Source organism: Salvia splendens, chromosome 1, assembly GCF_004379255.2.
Source record: "Salvia splendens isolate huo1 chromosome 1, SspV2, whole genome shotgun sequence".
NCBI lineage: Eukaryota > Viridiplantae > Streptophyta > Magnoliopsida > Lamiales > Lamiaceae > Salvia > Salvia splendens.
The window spans coordinates 26967463-26988872 of NC_056032.1; the positions used below are offsets into that span (position 1 = coordinate 26967463).

Genomic DNA, 21410 nt, shown 5'->3' on the forward strand with positions numbered 1-21410 from the left:
AACTAATATTTAAAAGTGATACCCACATCCCACTAACTTTTTAACCCACTTTCCATCAAATTTCTTAAAACCAGTGTCCGGTCAAAATGTGACAAAATTTAAGGGAAGTGGGGAGTAGTCAACAACTCTAATCCAAGAAATAACAATAAACTCAAAATACATGTAAATTTTTAGAAATAAAACAATATGATAAAAATGATTTACCTTTAGAATATAATAACAAGCATTGCTCTTACTTTATCAATATTAAAAATTTCACCTAAGAGCACCAATAATAAAAAAAATAAAAACCTTCCCAGGTCCATTATATAATGCTAGAAAACTGTAACAAGCAAGTCTAAATGGCGTACAAAAAACTTGTATTCTTTGTATACCTATCATTTCTGATATCCCATATAAATGGGAAGACTCAAACTCAACGTCTTTCCTCTATTTACAAATATGGAAAGATGAAAAACAGAATTGGCAGAAGCCATTACAACAATTTTGAAGAAGCTCAAGTTTATTCACAGGAAGGGCTAAAAGAGAATGATCTAATAAAGGGATTGCCTGGCCAGCCACCGGTCCGGTTCAAGCAGTACGGTGGATACGTGACCGTGAACCAGACCGCCGGCCGAGCTTTCTATTACTACTTGGCTGAGGCTCAAATCTCTGCGAATTCATCGCCTCTCCTTCTCTGGCTCAATGGAGGTGCTTCTTGTCTACTAATAATAAACTTTTTCTTATTATAATAATTTATAGGCTAATTTCATTTTGTAGTAGTATTAATTTTGACTAACTATTTGAAAATTATTTAATCATAGCATATTACTCCCTCCATCCTACTTAAGATGACATAATTTCCCTTTTAATTTGTCTCAACTAAGGTGACATATTTCCATTTTTGGTAACTTTCTCTCTCCAATTAATACACCAACTACTTTTTTCTCTTTCCAATCAAATATTCAACTATCTTTCTCGTTCCATTTAATAATTTTACACACTCTTTCTTTCTCCAATTAATCACATTAACCAACAATTCCTAAAATCTCATGCCGACTAAGAAATGTGTCATCTTAGCCGGGACGGGAGAGTAGTAAAATTTATACTCCCTCCATCCAGCCACAAAAATAGTACCATTTGTGGACGTCACGTGTTTTAATGAGAAATTGGTAAAGTAAGATAGACATGGAAAAAAGTGGAGGAGAAGGGGAAAGGAGAAAAAATGGGTAAAGTATGAGAGAGAACTTTATATATTGCATCAAAAGTTATGAACTTTCAAAATAGTGGGTTTTCGCGTGAACTTTAAATGTTGCATGAAAAATCATGAACTTTACCGGACTGTGTAAATTTCTCATTTGAACAGAGTCGATAGATTTCCGACACAAACTTATCCTACGTGGCGAGCAGGAGGCGTGACTTGGTAAAACTCCACTAATTCTGATTATTTCTCTTCTATCTTTGTAATCACTGACACTGGACTTATCACAAACATAAAAGTACCACAAATAAAAAGATACAAATCGAATTCCACAAATTGAATTCAGCATATAAATCGACATAAACATGGAAATCGAATCCATCATAAAAATAGCATTAATTCTACAATTCGAATTGAACCCTAAATTTGTCATTTTCCAAGTCACTCCACCGGCGCGCTACATGTGATAAGTTAGTGTCGGAAATCTGTCGGGTCGGGTCGGATGGAAAATTTACATTGTCCGGTAAAATTCATACTTTTCATGCAACATTTAAAGTTCACGGGTAAAACCAAACTATTTTGAAAGTTCATGACAATTCGCCCTTTTTAGAAATGAGACTAAATTTTATGAACATCCCAAAATGGTAAAATGAGACAATTTTTGGTGGAACAGGGCCCGGTTGTTCTTCATTGGGGTACGGCGCAATGCAAGAATTGGGACCCTTCCGCGTTCACAGCGATGGCAAAACTCTCTACATAAATCCATTCTCATGGAATCAAGGTGTCTCTCTTTCAGTTTCCTCTCTCTCTTACAAACCCATCCCACATCGGATGAGTGAGATAAGTTGGGAGGTGTGATCTGTTGCTAACAATGTTAACTCATCAAATCAGTGTATTAAAAATGACAACTTAAACTTAGTTGATATTTTAATACACTGTATTGACATTGATATTTAAAATATCAACACAGTATATTAAAATGTCAACACAAATTTATGTTGACATTTTTAATACACTGCATTGATGAGTTAGCAAGTTAGCAATTTAAGAAAAGTTAGCATTATAACACACCCCCGAAGTTGGATTAGTATATAAGTGCTATCCACCCCTAATTAGTATGAGGTTTTTTTGGTGATCCAAAAACAAATCTGTACGGACTTGGCTCGACTCAAAGTGGATAATATCAAACTAATATACATTCCCAACAATTGGATTGAATTCAATTCATTCAGGTGCAAATGTGGTGTTTTTGGAGTCACCAGCAGGAGTTGGGTTTTCGTATTCGAACACGTCGTCGGATGTGAAGAACAACGGGGACAGAAGAACAGCCATAGACAACTATAATTTCTTGGTGAATTGGTTCAACAGATTTCCAGAATACAAAGACAGGGATTTCTACATTGCAGGGGAGAGCTATGCTGGCCACTATGCACCACAATTGGCACAAACAATTCTCTATCACAATCGTTACCCCTACAATACTACCACTATTATCAATCTCAAAGGAATTATAGTAAGTCATCTTTATTAACAAATCAACAAGGATTGAAGTTAAAATGAATATATATATATATATATATAGGGGTGTATCAGGGTCCTTATACCTTCTTAGTGTAAAACACAGAACAAATCGCAGCCCTTAGATCCTTGGATTTTAAGATATGAATACATCCCCTATATGTATACATGCAGATCGGAAATGGTTTTATGAGCTGGGAGACAGACGTGAAAGGGATGTACGAGTTCTTGGGCAGCCATGCTATAGTTTCAGATGAAATAACAGACCGAATAATGAAATATTGCTATTCCTCGAGTAGCAATAGCATACAACAACAAGATGAATGCCGTGAAGCTGTTGAAGAAGCCAATTCTCTAGCCAATGCTGTCAACAATTACAATGATGAGGCCGCGAATTTTTGATGGTGATGAATGCTTGTAAAAATAAAGGAAGATCAACACACAGAGACTTACGTGGTTCGATTTACTGAGGTAAATCTACGTCCACGGGGAGAAAAGAGGGCAAGATTGTATTGCTTGATCTGTTTTTCTACAGCTTACAAATACAAACTTGCTATTTTATATTTTATCTCTGTCTCTAGAGAGCGAGAGAGTCCGAGAGAGCCCCAATCTATCTGATCTAAGTTCTATTTATATGATGAACTAAGATCGTGGCTTGCGTCACCACTAATGATGGTTGTGGATGTCGTGGAGGTCATGCGATCCTGCATGGGCCCACTATCCTGCATGAGTTAATGACTGCTTGACACCACTAAATAGATCGTGGGTGTAGTGGAGATCGTGGAGGTTCTGACATGAGTTGACTACCTCCCAGTTCGGTCAAATACTGAGACCGAACTGCTGAACTATTGCCGAGCAGCTTTTGCCGATCTGAGAGTAGAGCTTGATGCCGACCTGAGAGCAGAGTTTGATTAGTTGGCTTTTACCGAGCTATAGGCTAGGGCCGAACTCTTTGATTGTGCCGAACTGAACTCTTGGCCGAACTGAACTCTTTCTTGGGCTTTGGGCTAGCCGAGCTGTCCCCGCTATTGGGCTTGTTTAGTTCGTACTCCATCACTACCCCCCCCGAAAAAGCGAAGTGAATCACTTCGGTATTCTGGATAAGGATACGGGGGAGGCTGAAGCCGAAGCAGATAAGGAGAAGGAAGCTGAACCTCACTGAGAAGGTGGAGACGAAGCTGGCGAAGTATGATTTCGTCTCCTTTCTCTTAGTTTGGTTTCTTCCTTTATGTAAAATGGTCTTTAAAGTAAACTTCTTTGACCGGACTAGGTCCTTGATCTGATGAAATAAACATCTTTGACCGAACTCGTCTTTGGTCTGATGAAATAAACATCTTTGACCGGACTCGTCTTTGGTCGGATGAAATAAACATCTTTGACCGGACTCGTCTTTGGTCTGATGAAATAAACATCTTTGACCGGACTCGTCTTTGGTCTGATGAAATAAACATCTTTGACCGGACTCGTCTTTGGTCTGATGAAATAAACATCTTTGACCGGACTCGTCTTTGGTCTGATGAAATAAACATCTTTGACCGGACTCGTCTTTGGTCGGATGAAATAAACATCTTTGACCGGACTCGTCTTTGGTCTGATGAAATAAACATCTTTGACCGGACTCGTCTTTGGTCTGATGAAATAAACATCTTTGACCGGACTCGTCTTTGGTCTGATGAAATAAACATCTTTGACCGGACTCGTCTTTGGTCTGATGAAATAAACATCTTTGACCGGACTCGTCTTTGGTCTGATGAAATAAACATCTTTGACCGGACTCGTCTTTGGTCTGATGAAATAAACATCTTTGACCGGACTCGTCTTTGGTCTGATGAAATAAACATCTTTGACCGGACTCGTCTTTGGTCTGATGAAATAAACATCTTTGACCGGACTCGTCTTTGGTCTGTGTTCTAATTTGGCGATTTTTGTCGCCGGGATCGAACTTTCCCTTGTCCTAATTCGGCGAGTTTTATCGCGTGGATCGGACTTTCCCAGTTAACCGAAGTGGTCTTATGCAGTAAACCTCTTTGACTAGACGTGGTCGTCCTCGGTCTTATGAGGTAAACTGCTTTGACCGAACTTGGTCGTCCTAATTCGGCGAGTTTTATCGCGTGGATCGGACTTTCCCTAGTCGTAATTCAGGCAAGTTTTATCGCGAGAATCAGACTTTTGTTGCAGTTCGTTTCAGACGAAGTGCTTGATTCTTAAGCCGAATTGTGGTCTTGTATCTTCTGTAGAAGCTTGGACTTCGCAATCGTTGGCTTATCGCAGCTCGTTTCAGACGAACTGCTTGTTTAAGCTGAATTGTGGTCTTGTATCTTCTGTAGAAGCTTTGACTCACAATCGTTGGCTTGTTGCAGCTCGTTTCAGACGAACTGCTTGTTTAAGCTGAATTGTGGTCTTGTATCTTCTGTAGAAGCTTTGACTCACAATCGTTGGCTTGTTGCAGCTCGTTTCGGACGAACTGCTTGTTTAAGCTGAATTGTGGTCTTGTATCCTCTTTAGAAGCTTTGACGCACAATCGTTGGCTTGTTGCAGCTCGTTTCGGACGAACTGCTTGTTTAAGCTGAATTGTGGTCTTGTATCCTCTGTAGAAGCTTTGACTCACAATCGTTGGCTTATTGCAGCTCGTTTCAGACGAACTGCTTGTTTAAGCTGAATTGTGGTCTTGTATCCTCTTTAGAAGCTTTGACGCACAATCGTTGGCTTGTTGCAGCTCGTTTCGGACGAACTGCTTGTTTAAGCTGAATTGTGGTCTTGTATCCTCTGTAGAAGCTTTGACTCACAATCGTTGGCTTATTGCAGCTCGTTTCAGACGAACTGCTTGTTTAAGCTGAATTGCGGTCTTGTATCTTCTGTAGAAGCTTTGACTCACAATCTTTGGCTTGTATGTTCTAAAAAGGGGATCAGCCTTCGAAGAACAAGATACCTCAGTTACATTTGTAAGAGACGACACTCACATAGACAGACACAACGCACATAAGACAAACAAAAACGCACATAGGCAAAGAGAGCAAATAAAAAACAAGGAAAGCACATAAGACTGACTGACTGGACTGTCTCTTACAAATGGAACTTCTTGAGGTTGGAAATGTGCCATGTTCGGGGTACCTGTTCTCCTGACATGTGAGCCAATTTATAAGACCCTTTGCCGAGGACTTCTGACACCCGATATGGAAATTTTTGATGGTGGGTTAGAGTTTGCCCAGCTTTTCTGCTCGGCCGACTTCGTTGTTTCTCAAGATGAGATCTCCCACTTGAAGTTGCAGCTTCTTCACCCTTTGGTTGTAATACCGGGCTACTTGCTCCTTGTACTTGGCTGCTTTTATGCAGGCCAGTTCTCTTCTTTCTTCGGCAAGATCTAGCTCGGCTCTCAGTCCGTCCTCCTTCAGTTCTGCTGAGAAGAAGCTTAGAGTTCGGAAACTGGGTATGCCGATCTCAACCGGAATTACGGCTTCAGGGACGATTTAGTCTTCCCGGCAGGGAAAGCATCAATAGTCAGGATTACTCCATCATATTGTTGCTCGTCATCGTCTTCGGGATCCTGTTGCCTTTTCGGATTCTGAGGAAAGCAGCTCGTACCCCTCTGCTTTTTGTTTTTTGTTTTTCGGCAGCTTGCTTTGGTATTTTTTTAGCGTTCCTGTTTTCACAAGAACATCAATACCTGCAGCCAAATTTCGGCACTCCTCGGTATCGTGACCGTGGGTTTGATGGAAGGAGCAATATGCATCAAGACTTCGGCGTGTGGCCGATTTCGTCATCCGTTTTGGTTTTTCGAACATTTCGGAATGTAGTTCGAAAATTTCCGCTCTTGACTTGTTCAATGGTACGAACTGAGCGGGTGGCGTCTCAGGATTGAGACGTGGTCCCAATCTACTTCGTACCGGTGCCCTCTGAATTCTTTCAAAAGGAGTTCGGCGAGGAAGAACATGTCGGGGGTGAGGATTCTCTCTCCTGGAGGACACATCACTACTGCGGTAGTGACTTTCATGTCTGAAGGAGGAGGGAGAATCCCCCGTTTTCTTCTCCGGCTGCTGGCTTTTTTTGCAGGAAGGCTAAGAACTCCTCCTGCTTCTCGGCCAAAAACAGCTTGACAACCTCATTTAAATCGGGCTGCTGGGAAGATTCTGTGCGATGACTCCTGGAGTGGCTTGCTCCTTCGTGAGAACTGGAAGTAGATGTCTCCCGAGGCCGTTTTTCAGACCTGCGAGCTAGACTTACTTCCTCACGGTTGTCACGGACAGAATTATGGGTGTTACGTGATCTAGAATGCATTTTTTTGGTGGAGGAGGATCAAAAACTCGCTTTATCACAAATTTGGTTCTGAGTTTCCCACAGACGGCGCCAGTGATGAGGCCGCGAATTTTTGATGGTGATGAATGCTTGTAAAAATAAAGGAAGATCAACACACAGAGACTTACGTGGTTCGATTTACTGAGGTAAATCTACGTCCACGGGGAGAAAAGAGGGCAAGATTGTATTGCTTGATCTGTTTTTCTACAGCTTACAAATACAAACTTGCTATTTTATATTTTATCTCTGTCTCTAGAGAGCGAGAGAGTCCGAGAGAGCCCCAATCTATCTGATCTAAGTTCTATTTATATGATGAACTAAGATCGTGGCTTGCGTCACCACTAATGATGGTTGTGGATGTCGTGGAGGTCATGCGATCCTGCATGGGCCCACTATCCTGCATGAGTTAATGACTGCTTGACACCACTAAATAGATCGTGGGTGTAGTGGAGATCGTGGAGGTTCTGACATGAGTTGACTACCTCCCAGTTCGGTCAAATACTGAGACCGAACTGCTGAACTATTGCCGAGCAGCTTTTGCCGATCTGAGAGTAGAGCTTGATGCCGACCTGAGAGCAGAGTTTGATTAGTTGGCTTTTACCGAGCTATAGGCTAGGGCCGAACTCTTTGATTGTGCCGAACTGAACTCTTGGCCGAACTGAACTCTTTCTTGGGCTTTGGGCTAGCCGAGCTGTCCCCGCTATTGGGCTTGTTTAGTTCGTACTCCATCATACAACATTTATGCTCCTACTTGCTTCAATCATAGCCTCACACAAAATCCCAACAGGCCTTCTGTAAGTCTTGTTGCTTTGCTTTCGATCATCATATTTATATATGGAGTATATGAATGTAATCAAATGCAAACTCTATATACAAACTCCAAACTATGAAAGATTTAATATCAACATATGACAAATAACGTCAACAGAAAATGTCAACACAATGCCAACATTGTCAATCGATTTACATTGGGTTTGACATTTTCTGCTAACGTTATTTGTGATCTGTTGACATCAAATCTTGAAATCTAACGGTTTAGATCATAGTTTGGAGTTTGTAGGAAAAATGTAGTTTGCATTTTATCACTGCCCATGGAATACATTTTACATATATATCAATCAGGTGTTGCATATGGATCCTTGTACCGATGATTATGTGGAAGCATACTTGAATAGGCCTCAAGTTCAAAAGGCCCTCCATGCTAATCTCACCAACATCCCTTATGCTTGGCAACTTTGCAGGTTCATTACTACTACTACTACTAGTAATAGATAGCACTATAACACTTTCTCTCATTCTCTCCTTCCAATTTTGTAAACAAAAATAACTAACTCAACTCAAACTGCACGCTTTTCGTTTCGAAATTTTTTTTAGCAATGATGTACCCTTTAATTGGCAAGATATGCCTTGGACCGTACTTCCTCTTCTCAAGGAACTTATGGCGAATGGGCTCCGAATTTGGTTGTACAGGTTGCTAATTTAACACATACTTACTCATTAATTTCTTCTATTATTATTTGGTGTATGTATATGTAAATTAATGATGTAATGCAGTGGGGATGTAGATGGAAATGTACCAGTTACTTCAACTAAGAACACCATCAAAGACATGAAACTTCCCATCAAAAGTTCTTGGCGGGCTTGGTACGTTGGAGGCGAGGTATACATCTAATCTACTAATTATTTTATTTTCTATAGTCTTGAATAGTGAAGAGTGTGATGTGGTAGAGTTTAATTGGTTGGTATAGGTTGGTGGATATACACAAGTGTACGAAGGAGAGCTAACATTTGCAACAATAAGAGGGGCAGGACATGAAGTACCTAGTTATCAACCTGCTCGAGCTCTTTCCCTTATCAGCTCTTTTCTTGCTGGGATTCAACTTCCTTATTCTTCTACAGATTAGTCTATCTATATCCATTAATACTCTTTTCATTTCTATTGAATGGATTAATAGGATAACAAAATCAACAACCATTTTATCCTACATTCTATTAAAATTGCCAAAGACACATAATATTCTATTGGGATGTAATCCAATGCAAACTCTAAATATTGTACAAACTTCAAACTATGATCTGGATCATTAAAAAATATCAACAGATGACAAAATAGCAGCAACAGAAAATAAATATCAACACAGTGTCAATGGTTGACACCGTACTGACATTGTGTTGACATCAAAATTTTAAAATTTTGCACTGTGTTAATGTTGTGTTGATACTGTGTTGAAAAGTTTGGAGTTTGTATAATATATAGAGTTTGCATTTTATCACTACTCATATTCTATTTATCTAAATGCACTGTAGTATAGTAAAATATTGGCATTGCCATAATTTTTTGTTCTTATACTTCTCATAAACTACTCTAGATCTTCTGATTGATTATTGGTCTTTCTATTGAACCAATGCCTCTCTTCTAATTATAATTAACGTTAAATCATGTGTCGGATATGTTTCTGAATTTATGTTTGTTGCAAGACAGTTTGACTGGGGCGCAGAAGTGACAAAAGATTTAATTTTGTGAAATGAAATTATTTACAATCTATCTACGTTTCGAGTAGATGACCATGGTATTTTTATATTTTTTAGACTAAGTTCTAGTGAGTGAGCTATAATGGATTAAAGTTTATCACAATAATATGGAGTTATGATTAATTAACACTCAGCTCGGTATCTCTCTAATAAAGACATTTCTTTTGTGCATGAGATTTAAGAAAATTGTTATAAGTAGTTAAATAGAGATAAAGTAGAGGAACAGAAAGAAAATAAAGTAAAAGAAATGAGATGTATTGATTTTTGCTAAAGAAAAATGACGCAACTATATCGTGAGATAGCACAAAAAGGAATACAACTCAGATAGTGAGATGGAGGAAGTATATATATTAATGAATATCATGGAAAAAAAACCTTATTAACTTTTATTTAAGATGTTAAATTATTACATGTAATAAATAAAGTGCACAAGACATAGGATGTAAAGGCCAAACGCACGCGCACTGTAGCCACCATCCGCCTTGTCGCCGGCACGGACGTGGGCCTTGGCAATTGGTCTTTGAACTATTTGTTTCGCCTGGTCATTGTGCTTTATCCAAGCTAGTGTAATCTTTTTGGACCACATCAAAATAGTCAAACCCTGCATTGGACATGCAGCCCAACACAACACGACAAATAAGCATATGTGGCCTCATGCATGCAAATTGAAAGTGTCGTTCAGGTACGCCTCTTGAAAGAACAACAACGTGAGGCGTGTCCAGGTACATTCGTCTGGTTCATGTTCTTAACACGTTCAACACGCGTCCATGATAGATGTTTGTAACCTCTGACCTTTATACTCCAAAAATAATGGCAAAGTTGAGTCTGCATTAATCCTCCAGTAATGGGCGTGCCTGTACATAGGATAGTCATTTCTCTGCATCAACACCCAAGCAATCTCTGCATTCACTCTCTCTCTCACTCTCTGCATATTTCATCCATGGAAATGCTGCCTTCACCATCGTTCAGTTTGCCGAAGCTCGTTTGTCAGTGGTGCTATTCGAGGTGGAAAGAGAAGTCCTCTGCTCGGCTATTGATTTATAGTTTTTACAGTTTCTCAAGTACGTCGTTTGTATTTATAGGTATTTTGTGTACTCCTTTCTTTTATTTTCTTGGGTTGTATTACGCCAAACAAATAGAGTTTTGTACCTAGTTCATAATAATCGCAAGATGAAATATACTTATCAGACTGAACTGTGACAATTAATTGAATCTAAAATTTCCAAAGTATAATTACCTTTGTTCTGAGTTATTGACCTATTCAACCATTTAACCTATTATTTCTACCATTTTAGTGTTATGTAAAGCTCCATAGTACATTTGTATGGCACAAGTACTACCGGTGTGTTTTTCTACAATTTTGGTGTTGTGTAAAGCTTCATAGTTCATGTACATTTGTATTGCACAAGTATTACCTGTTTCAAACAATTGTGATTGATATACATTTGTATGATGCAAGTGTTTCCTGTTTTAAAAAATCGAAGACAACATATGATTTAAATTAATCACATGCTTTCTTAAAAAAATCTGTACCCATTTTATTCACGTATTAACAAAAAAATATTCATGTCCCGCTAGTATATAGATTAATAAAGTGTTGTTAAATAGTCATACTATAACTTTCCAAATAATTGTTAAAAAGAAATTATAAATGAAAAATATGATAGTAATTTTTAATTTTTTTTTTCAAATTTTAAGTTTGTAAAATTTTAAATTTAATAAATATTAAAAAGGGTTAATTAAAATAAATTTAAAGTTAGCCGTTATAAATATGTAAAAGTATTTAAAAATTTAATTTTAGTGTATGAGCTATGAAGTAGTGCATAATTTCGTTGATGGAGTACTAAAAAGATACTATCAAAATTAAATTTACATTGGATCCGGAGCGACCCGCCTCTCTATTTATTTCATTATTCTCAACAGAAACCCTAGAAAGGATCTCTAAAATCCCCAAATCTGTGGAAGAAGAGAAAAATGACGCAGAAGGGAAATCTCTTCAAAGGGCAGAAGAAAAGTAAATCAGTTCCTCTCAATCGACATGGAAAAATGGCCCATATGCGAAAAGGTAACATAGATCGCAAGTTATATTCCATGAATTTTGTACATTTACTTTAATAGTCTAAGTAACCCTATTATCTGATATTATCAAGGGAAGAAAGTTGCGAAGCCGTCAAAGGTCACCAAAGCGATGGATGCTGATAGGGTATGTCTCATTTTTGTGCTTTTTTCGTTTTGTCTTGTTAAAAACAGTTTAAATCCAAGTGATTTGTATGGTTATTAATGTAATTTTGAATCGATTGAGGAGTTGAGGAAATTATAAATCATAAGTTTTGCTAGGTCGTCAATTTTAAAATTTATGCGGTTAATAGTCGGCTTTTGGGGATGAGTATGGTTGGAATTGGTTCTCCTGCGCTAGAGTTAGAGATTGATATTTATTGTTTCTTGCACATAATACACTCTCTGATGCATCACATCCAATTGGCGATAACACTGTAAAGAACTATGCAAAACCATGCGAAGAAAAATGTAAATGAACATAACTCAAAATAGATGGTGAAGAGCCTCGGCTGCTATTTCATTGATCGATCTGAAAAGCTCAAAAGTGCCGTTACATATATGCGGCATAGGAAACATCTAGAACTCTACCATAAACCATCTAGTACAAGTTAAAGTAAGATTACAAAGTTAATCATAACAAACTCTGCTAATCTACTTCCTTCTTTAATCCCATTAGCACCACGTCTCTCCAAGTACATTTATGATCTCGCATCTTAGCTGTGAGCATGGATACAGTCACGAGCTGAGCTCGTGAGGCGTTGGCTTGTGCGATGACAGCTTGCTGGGAGTTGTCATTTGTCTTTTCTCGTGTACAACTTTCAAGCAACAAAGGTTGGTTGATCACGCTATCTCCTCCAACACGCTTGATCAAGTGATCAGCCGATGGCTTGATCAAGCCAATCTTCTTCTCATGCATCGATGGCTTGATCGATGACTTGATCAAGCTAATCTCCTTCTCATGCATCGATGGCTTGATCAAGCCAATCTTCTTCTCATGCATCGATGGCTTGATCGATGACTTGATCAAGCTAATCTCCTTCTCATGCATCGATGGCTTGATCAAGCTAATCTCCTTCTCATGCATCGATGGCTTGATCAAGCTAATCTTCTTCTCATGCATCGATGGCTTGATCAAGCTAATCTTCTTCTCATGCATCTCTTCGATCTTGAGACTTCTAACATCCCCCTCAACCTGAGTGAGGCTAGAGAAACTATACCAGCTTGTTTCTCAGCTTCAAGAAAAGTTGCTGTCCAAGTGGCTTAGTGAATATATCAGCCACTTGGTCTTGAGTGGGAACAACTTCAAGAAAAGTTGCTGTCCAAGTGGCTTAGTGAATATATCAGCCACTTGGTCTTGAGTGGGAACATGCCTCTGTTCAATATCTTTGTTTAGAACTTTGTCCCTGACAAAGTGAATATCAAGCTCAATATGTTTAGTACGGGCATGCAAGACAGGATTTGAGGCTAGTGCAATGGCACTTAAGTTATCCACCCAGATCACAGGTTCTGACTTAGTTGAAATTTTCAACTCACCAAGAACAGAACTAAGCCAAGTGACCTCAGCTGCAGCATGAGCCAAGCTCCTATAATCAGCCTCAGTACTAGACCTAGCCACAACAGTTTGCTTCTTCACACACCAAGAAATGAGGCTGCTTCCAAAGTAAGTGCAGAAACCAGTGGTTGATCTCCTATTATCCAAGTCTGCTGCAGAATCAGAAAAGGCAGACAAGAACCATTTGACTTATGAATTTGAATTCCAAAATTTGAAGTGCCTGACAAGTATCTCAAGATACGTTTGAAAGCTTTCCAATGAGTATCAAGAGGTGAGGCCATGTATTGACTCACCTTGTTAACAGCATAGTTGATATCTGGCCTAGTGATGGCTGCATATTGAAGAGCTCCTACAATGCTTCTGTACAGTTTAGCATTAGAGACTGGATCACCAACATTCTTGCTCAGCTCACAACTAGAAACCATGGGTGTAGGACAACCTTTTGCACCAGTCATGTTGGCCTTCTTCAACAAATCTTTAATGTATGTTGATTGACATAAGTGAAGTCCATGCTGAGTTTTAACAATTTCTACTCCAAGAAAGAGATTGACATCACCAAGATTCTTAAGAGAGAAATGAGCATTTATATGATCAATTACTTTCTCAATGGCTGCAGGACAGTTTCCTGTAACTAGCATGTCATCAACATAGATTAGGAGATAGATAGACTCAGAACCTGATTTCCTGATGAACATTGAAGCATCAGCTTTGGACTGAATGAAGCCAAGTGTGATAAGTATTGAGTGAATGGTGAAGAACCAAGCTCTGGAAGCTTGTGTAAGGCCATAGATAGCTTTATTCAATTTGCAAACTAGATGAGAACCTCCCTACTCAAAACCAAAAGGCTGCTTCATGTAGATGTCTTCTTTTAACTCACCACTGAGAAAGACATTATTTACATTCAAATGTGTAATATTCCAACCAAAAGTCACAGCAATTGTAAGAATTAGCCGATAGTGGCCGGCTTGACCACTGGACTAAAAGTCTCAGGGAAGTCAAAGCCAGGTTGTTGTGAAAAGCCTTGAGCTACAAGTCTGGCCTTGTGCCTAGCAATCTCTCCAGAAAGGTGCAATTTTAGCTTGAATATCCATGTACATCCTACAAGGTTCTTCCCAGGAGGCAGAGCAGTCAAGATCTATGTTTTATTCTTGAGAAGAACAGTGAACTCAGCATGCATGGCAACCTTCCATGCAGGCAAGAGTAAGGCCTCTTGAGCTGATCTGGGAGTGTAATGTGGAGAAATGAGCAGAGTATATACTTTAGGCTTGAAGATCCCAGACTTGGACCTAGTAGTCATGTGATGTTTGGCAGGAACTGGATTAGCAACAGGATGATCACTCAAAACATGAGAGTGTTGATTGCCTGAGACTGAATGATGAGAGTCAGTATGAGGAGAAGAATTTGAGAAATGATGAAGTGGAGATGACTGAGGTGAACCATCACTGGGTAGATCAGCATGAGGTGATGGAGGTGAAGTAGGAGAGAAGACAATTGGAGTACGGATATCAGCTGACAGTGATGTGCTTACTGGTGGAGACAATGTGTGAGAATCTGAAACACCAGAAGAGAAGATTGAAGAATATGGGAATACTTTCTCATCAAAAACATCTCTAGAAATGATTACCCTTCCATCAGGGTGAAAAACCTTATAGCCTTTGTGAGAGCCACTGTATTCTAGAAAAATAGAATTCACTGATCAGTTGTTAAGCTTGTGCTTATTATAGGGCCTGAGAAGAGGAAAACATAGACAACCAAATACTCTTAAAGCAGAATAGTTAGGCTCCTTTGAATACAATTTCTGAAACGGAGAGACGTTGCCAATGATCTTGGAAGGCATTCTATTTATCAGAAACACAACAGATATAAAAGCATCATCCCAGAATTTAATAGGAAGTGAAGACTGAGCCAAAAGAGTGAGACCAGTTTCCACAACATGTCTGCTTCCTCTCAGCTAATCCATTTTGTTGAGGAGTATATGGGCAAGAAATCCTGTGAGATATTCCATTTTCCTTAAGAAATGAAGTTAAGCTTTGGAATTCTCCTCCCCAATCAGACTGAAAACTCTTGTTTTTTGTTTGATAAAGATTTTCTGTCAAAGCATTGAACAACTTCAACACATAAGAGACATCACTCTTGTTTTTCAAAAGATAAATCCAGGTGAATCTTGAATAATGATCCACAAATGAGATAATATTTATAACCATTTCTTGAAATTAGGGATGGACCCCAGAGGTTACTATGGATGAGTCCAAGGGGAGAAGAAACTATTGATTCAGAAGAATTGTAAGGAAATCTGTGTGCTTTAGAGATGCAACAAGAGTGACATAACTTGGTTTCATTCATTGAATCAAACGGGACATTACAACTTTTGAGAACACTTTTGACAATATCTAGAGTAGGGTGTCCTAGTATATTGTGCCACGAGCTAAAGCAGGTCAGCAACTTGATTTGAAGTAGCACTAGGTGCTGGTATGGTGGCTCTGACACTGTGTATGGCTAGACTGCCTTGATTGAAAGGAGTGGACAGGGAAGTGGTGGAGCTAGAGCTTCTCTTGATTAGTGAATGGTCTACTAGAAAATGGTACAACCCCTTATCAAAAGACCCTTGAGCACGATTTCCCGGGTTCCCAGATCCTTGACAAAACAAAAGTCAGGATGAAACTCAAAGAAGACAAAGTTATCCCTAGCAAATTTTGACACACTGAGGAGATTCTTGGTTATGCTAGGAACATGTAGGAGATTCTTTAAGGTAAGCTTCCTATTGAAACTAGAAGAGTGAGGTTTTAAAACACCAATATTAGAGATAGCAACAGAAGATCCATTTCCAAGCAAGAGACCATTACCTCATGTGTATTTTGCACTGGTGTTGAGGTTGCTTAAATCACCAGAGACATGGTGAGTGACTCCAAAATTTGGGTACCAGCTAGTTGAAGCATTTGAATCATAGCCAAATTCAGATGATGCTCTAGTGCTCAGAGATGGAGGAGGCCTAGCTGCAGCAGAATGCACCAGATGTGCTGATGGACTGAAGAAGACATGTTGATTTTGAGCATTCCCTCTGAACTGAGGTTGATGCGGCTGTGGAGGGGCATAATTTTGCTCAAATCTGTGCCAACATTTTGCTGCAGTATGCCTAGGCTTGTCACAAAGTTGACACACCACCTTGTTGTTTCCTCTACCATAGCCTCTTCCACCTCTTTCTTCTCTCTGATTTCTTGCTCTACCTCTGCCACTTCCAGAATCAAACCTCTAGTGTTGTATGGAGTGAAATCTTTCTTTTGATTTGATGGTTGCATCAGATTCAGAAGAGGTTGTGACCCCTCTATGCTGGAGGAATGAGATCTCATAGTCTCCATCATTGACTCAAAAGTGAGCAGAAAAGCAGTAGCATCACCTAAACTCCATGAGTCTGACCTTGAGCTGATTGCACAAACAGCTGGATCATATTCTTGTCCCATTCCTCCAAAAGTGTGCATCACTTGCTCATCTTCAGATACTCTGCAGCCTACTGATCCAAGAAGATCAAAGCAGTTTCTCATCTTTCCAATGTACTCACTCATGGTCAGCGAGTCCTTCTTGAGATTCTGCATTTGCTGCCGGTATTTCATTATTTTAGCTGTAGATCTGCTTGCAAAATTGGTCTCAAGGCACTCCAGATATCCCTTGCAGACCTCAGGCCAACCACCAAGCCCAGAGCTCCTTCTGAGAGTGAAGAAAGCAGCCATGTTGCAACTCTCATATCTTGCCTCTGCCATGAAATAAACTCATCATTAATGACAGATCCCCCTTCTCCCTCTGCAATAACAATTGTCTGGGGTGGATATTTCTTTTCTCCATGCAAAAATCCTTCAAGCCCATATCCATAGGCAGTGACATCAACTTGTTGCCATATTAAGATGTTTGCATCAGTCACCTTCACTGATATGGGAGCAATGCCTCCAAATGTAGAGCTGGAGCTTGCCATTTGTGGAAAGAAAACAAAAACGTGGAGAAATGGGGTATAGAGACAAGATCAAGAAGATCCTGCTCTGATACCATGTAAAGAACTATGCAAAACCATGCGAAGAAAAATGTAAATGAACATAACTCAAAATAGATGGTGAAGAGCCTCGGCAAATGAACATAACTCAAAATAGATGGTGAAGAGCCTCGGCTGCTATTTCATTGATCGATCTGAAAAGCTCAAAAGTGTCGTTACATATATGCGGCATAGGAAACATCTAGAACTCTACCATAAATCATCTAGTACAAGTTGAAGCAAGATTACAAAGTTAATCATAACAAACTCTGTTAATCTACTCCCTTCTTTAATCCCTTTAGCACCACATCTCTCCAAGTACATTTATGGTCCCGCATCTTAGCTGTGAGCATGGGTACAGTCACGAGCTGAGCTCGTGAGGCGTTGGCTTGTGCGATGACAGCTTGCTGGGAGCTGTCATTTGTCTTTTCTCGTGTATGACTTTCAAGCAACAAAGGTTGGTTGATCAAGCCATCTCCTCCAACACGCTTGATCAAGTCATCAGCCGATGGCTTGATCAAGCCAATCTTCTTCTCATGCATCGATGGCTTGATCGATGACTTGATCAAGCTAATCTCCTTCTCATGCATCGATGGCTTGATCAAGCCAATCTTCTCATGCATCGATGGCTTGATCGATGACTTGATCAAGCTAATCTCCTTCTCATGCATCGATGGCTTGATCAAGCCAATCTTCTTCTCATGCATCTCTTCGATCTTGAGACTTCTAACAAACACAAGTTGCTCAGTTTAACTCTAGGATCATCGAAGCTTGTGTTTTATCAACCCAGTCTAGCTCAGCCTCGTAGTTGAATGTATTGTTTAAAATCTGCAATGGCCTTGACGGTAATGTTGTTGACAGATTTTCGAAGAAGCATGCTAGTCGAAACACTAGATAGTTTTTAAAGGTGTGCTCAATAAAATCTGTTGATACCTAAGCTGCCTTCAATAATTAACTTGTGTCGAAAAGACTGCAAGTTGGTGTGTCTACTTAAGATGCAATTAGAAAAACACTTGCCGGTCTGAATTTGAAAGGGAGAAGTTGACAAGGAACCTATTATAGCAAATAAACAGGATAGGTCATGTATACTAAAGTTGTATAGATGGTCTCATCAGTCTTGGCTACTTTTCTTCTTTAACGAACTGAATCAAGTAGCTATAGTTTAGTGATAACTCCTAGTTTTAGCAAAACTGATCTATGTTATATTTTTTGAATATATACTAACAGTGTCATATTCATTGATAGCGAATCTGGGGTTTGTGTTTCAGGAGGTGAGCAAGTTTATAAACCACTGCAATGAGATGAAAGCTGTGACAATTGCTAATAAAGATGGTGGGTATTTGAGTATTGTTAAATCACCAACAGAGTCCTCAAGTGGTGGTGGGAAGAAGTAGTTGGTCCACTGCAGGCATGCAGAGAACATTGTGTACTAGAATACTGTTTTTTGTGTCTGTGAGATGGAGACAAAGATCTCTGAGTTCAAACTCATTGTGCTGCGGTCTTCAAAACTCTATTAATTTTCCTATACAAAAAGAAAATACTATTTTGCTGTGTAACAGTGGTGATTTCTCATCTCTTATGCCTCCAAATAATTAGTCAAAACATTTTTGAAGCATCTAAGCTTACCAAAACAGATCATATTAACCACACAAGCAAAGTATGCACCAAATGAGTAAGCAATATAACAAAATTTCTGGCCACTGGAATTAATTGGTTTTGATTTCTGCTGATCCTGGCTTAGTATCAGCAGAACAACACCCATCGGCTTTCTACCCTTTAATTGCTTTCTTTAATTTTTCTAACATGCACTGAAACATACACCTGTTCACGGACAAAAGAAACTTGTTAATTCAGCCATTGAAAATTAGAAACACAGCTCCATTCCAAGTTGCCATGTTTGTCTTAAACAACACATTGAAGAGAGCAACAACACCATGGCCCATTCAGAAATAACAGACCTCTTCCGATTTATAATCTCTAAGTCCCCTTCACGTTCATCTCCTTCTTGATCCGCCCCCAATGCTTGCGTAGCTTCACATAGCTACGCTCGAACGACCCTCTAGGTCGACCAGCGTTGTACTTTTAGGCAATCCGTTCCCAGAACACTTTGTCGTTCTGCTGGTTACCTATGATAGGATCCTCGGAGACGTCGACGAAGTTCTTGGCCAGCCACATTGTCTCCTGCGGACTATACTTCTTCGGCGCCTCATTATCCGCCACCGCAGCCTTGCCCTTGCCCTTGCCCCTCCCTTGTGCGGGCTCCATATCACTTATGTCATACTCATCAGTGCTAACGGGCGATGGTATTTCCATATTGGAAGCCACCCTAGGACTAGGCGTTGCATTTGGGTTGGGCGATGCCGGCACATACCAGTTCTTGGCATTGACGAACTCGTTCATCTGTCGTTCGTCGTTGTTAAACCACTCCTATTGAAATAAGAGGATTGAAAAGGAGAAAGTGTTGGAAGAATGTTGAAGAAATTCAGTATAAATAGCCAAAAAAATTTTAAAATTTTTGTAAAAATTTGCTGCGGCACGATCCGGCCCGCTTCATCTCCAACGCCTGGCCGGGACTCACGGATTGCGGCCCGGGCATAGTTAACGCAGTGGGCGCGGCCCAGGACGCAACATCGTCGTCTCCATCGCTTGAGGCCGCGGGCGGGCCACACTTGGGTCCCGACCCGCTGCGTTATTTATGCTCTAACAAACAAAGAGCACTTAAATTTTGTGAGCACTTAAATTCTCTGTCTTCTTCCATCTTCATTCCATACCTTTCCACTCAGTTCCACGTTACCAACTTTCAAATTCCATTATATTCATCGTTTTAACAGTGATTCATGTAAGAAAAGATTTCTAATTTTCATAAATAATTTATTATGAATGATGCCAAAATAATGACACAAACACAAGCTTTAATTAAAATTGATAGGTCTAATTTTAATTTATCTAGTTGATCAAGATGAAAGATTCATCTTCAACTATTATTGAGAAAAGACATGAAAATATTAAGAGATTAGTATATGATTCTAAAACTAAGAAGAGAAGAAAAACTAAAATTTAGAATAAATTTATATAGGAATTTTTTTTTACGAGAGTTTATATTCGAAAGCCTTTTTGCCCGGATAGCACAATGGGTTAGCCTGAAACCTGATGATCGGGTTAGGATTGAAAATTTATAATCCGAAAAATTTACAACCCAAATGGCCCGCACCCAAATAGTTCGACAATCCGAGTGGGTTGATCTGAACCCGAACAAGTTAGCCCATTTGACATCCCTAATTGTGACATGATAATGATATTATGAAAAAAAAGTCTTCATGTAAGCATATACAGGTAGGATGTTGTTAAAATTCACGTAAAATTACAATTAATTTGATACTCCCTCCGTCCCAAAAAAAATTAAGACATTTGGGACGATACAAGAATATTTAGCGGTGGGCCATAGTGGTATAAGTTATAAATAAATTGTTGTATATGGATAATGAGTTTGGGAGAACATTCCATAAATGGAAAAGAGAAATTTTTATGGGACATACGAAAAAGAAAATTGTTTGTGTAAAATAATTTAAATTGAAAAAATTGTGTGAAATTTAATATTTTGAGATAATTTTTAAGACAAAGAAAATGATTAGCTTTAATTTAATATAATTGAGGTAATGTTTTTCCTCTTGGACAAAAATATCCCACAATAATATATACTCCATCTGTCTTATTAAAAATGAAACGTTTTTCGTTTTGGGTATCCCATTAAAAATGAAACATTTCTAATATGGAAATTACACCATCTTTACTTTTTTCCTCTCTCTTAATTTACTCTCTCTTCAATAACTTAAAAAAACAACACTACATAAAATACCGTATCATAAATCAAATATTTCATATCTAATGGGACAGAAGGTGACATAAAATTATACGATTCAAGATTAATGTGAATTGTTCCTTATCATATTTAAATGGTCCAAATTAAGTTATTAGCATGACATATGCGGGTTATTAGGCTAGTATATAACTCATTAATCGATGCTGCAATTGCTAAGGTTTGAAAATCAATGTTCTAAGTGTGTTAAATCGGCCATCATGCCTCCATATATGACTGTTTATCCGGCCGGTTTCGGTTCTAATCGGACCGGTTAACCGGTTTCAATTTTTCATAAATCCTAGAACCGGAACTGGGACCGGAACCAGCCAAACCGGTCGGTTAAGAACCGGTCAGTTTCGATTCTGACCGGTTCTTAACTGGAAACGATGTTTAATTTTAA

At 39.1% G+C, this 21410-nt stretch overlaps 2 protein-coding genes across 3 annotated transcripts; both read left to right on the top strand.

Annotated features, from left to right (window-relative positions):
• The first annotated feature begins 336 nt into the window (after nucleotides 1-336).
• LOC121745963 (serine carboxypeptidase-like 40) lies at nucleotides 337-9085 on the top strand. Of its 2 annotated transcripts, XM_042139918.1 has the most exons (10): nucleotides 337-690; nucleotides 1854-1961; nucleotides 2413-2693; nucleotides 2873-3064; nucleotide 6334; nucleotides 7709-7785; nucleotides 8114-8232; nucleotides 8366-8461; nucleotides 8546-8651; nucleotides 8740-9085. In XM_042139918.1, exons 1-10 carry the CDS (start codon nucleotides 342-344, stop codon nucleotides 8893-8895), a joined length of 1485 nt encoding a protein of 494 aa, XP_041995852.1. In that variant the 5' UTR covers nucleotides 337-341; the 3' UTR covers nucleotides 8896-9085. The 2 variants fall into 2 exon arrangements, with proteins under 2 accessions (XP_041995852.1, XP_041995846.1); XM_042139912.1 differs by lacking the exons at nucleotides 2873-3064; nucleotide 6334; nucleotides 7709-7785.
• Nucleotides 9086-11414: 2329 nt separating this feature from the next.
• Nucleotides 11415-18707, top strand: LOC121745986. Its single transcript, XM_042139934.1, has 3 exons — nucleotides 11415-11588; nucleotides 11674-11726; nucleotides 18420-18707. Exons 1-3 carry the CDS (start codon nucleotides 11498-11500, stop codon nucleotides 18543-18545), a joined length of 270 nt encoding a protein of 89 aa, XP_041995868.1. The 5' UTR covers nucleotides 11415-11497; the 3' UTR covers nucleotides 18546-18707.
• Nucleotides 18708-21410: the final 2703 nt, after the last annotated feature.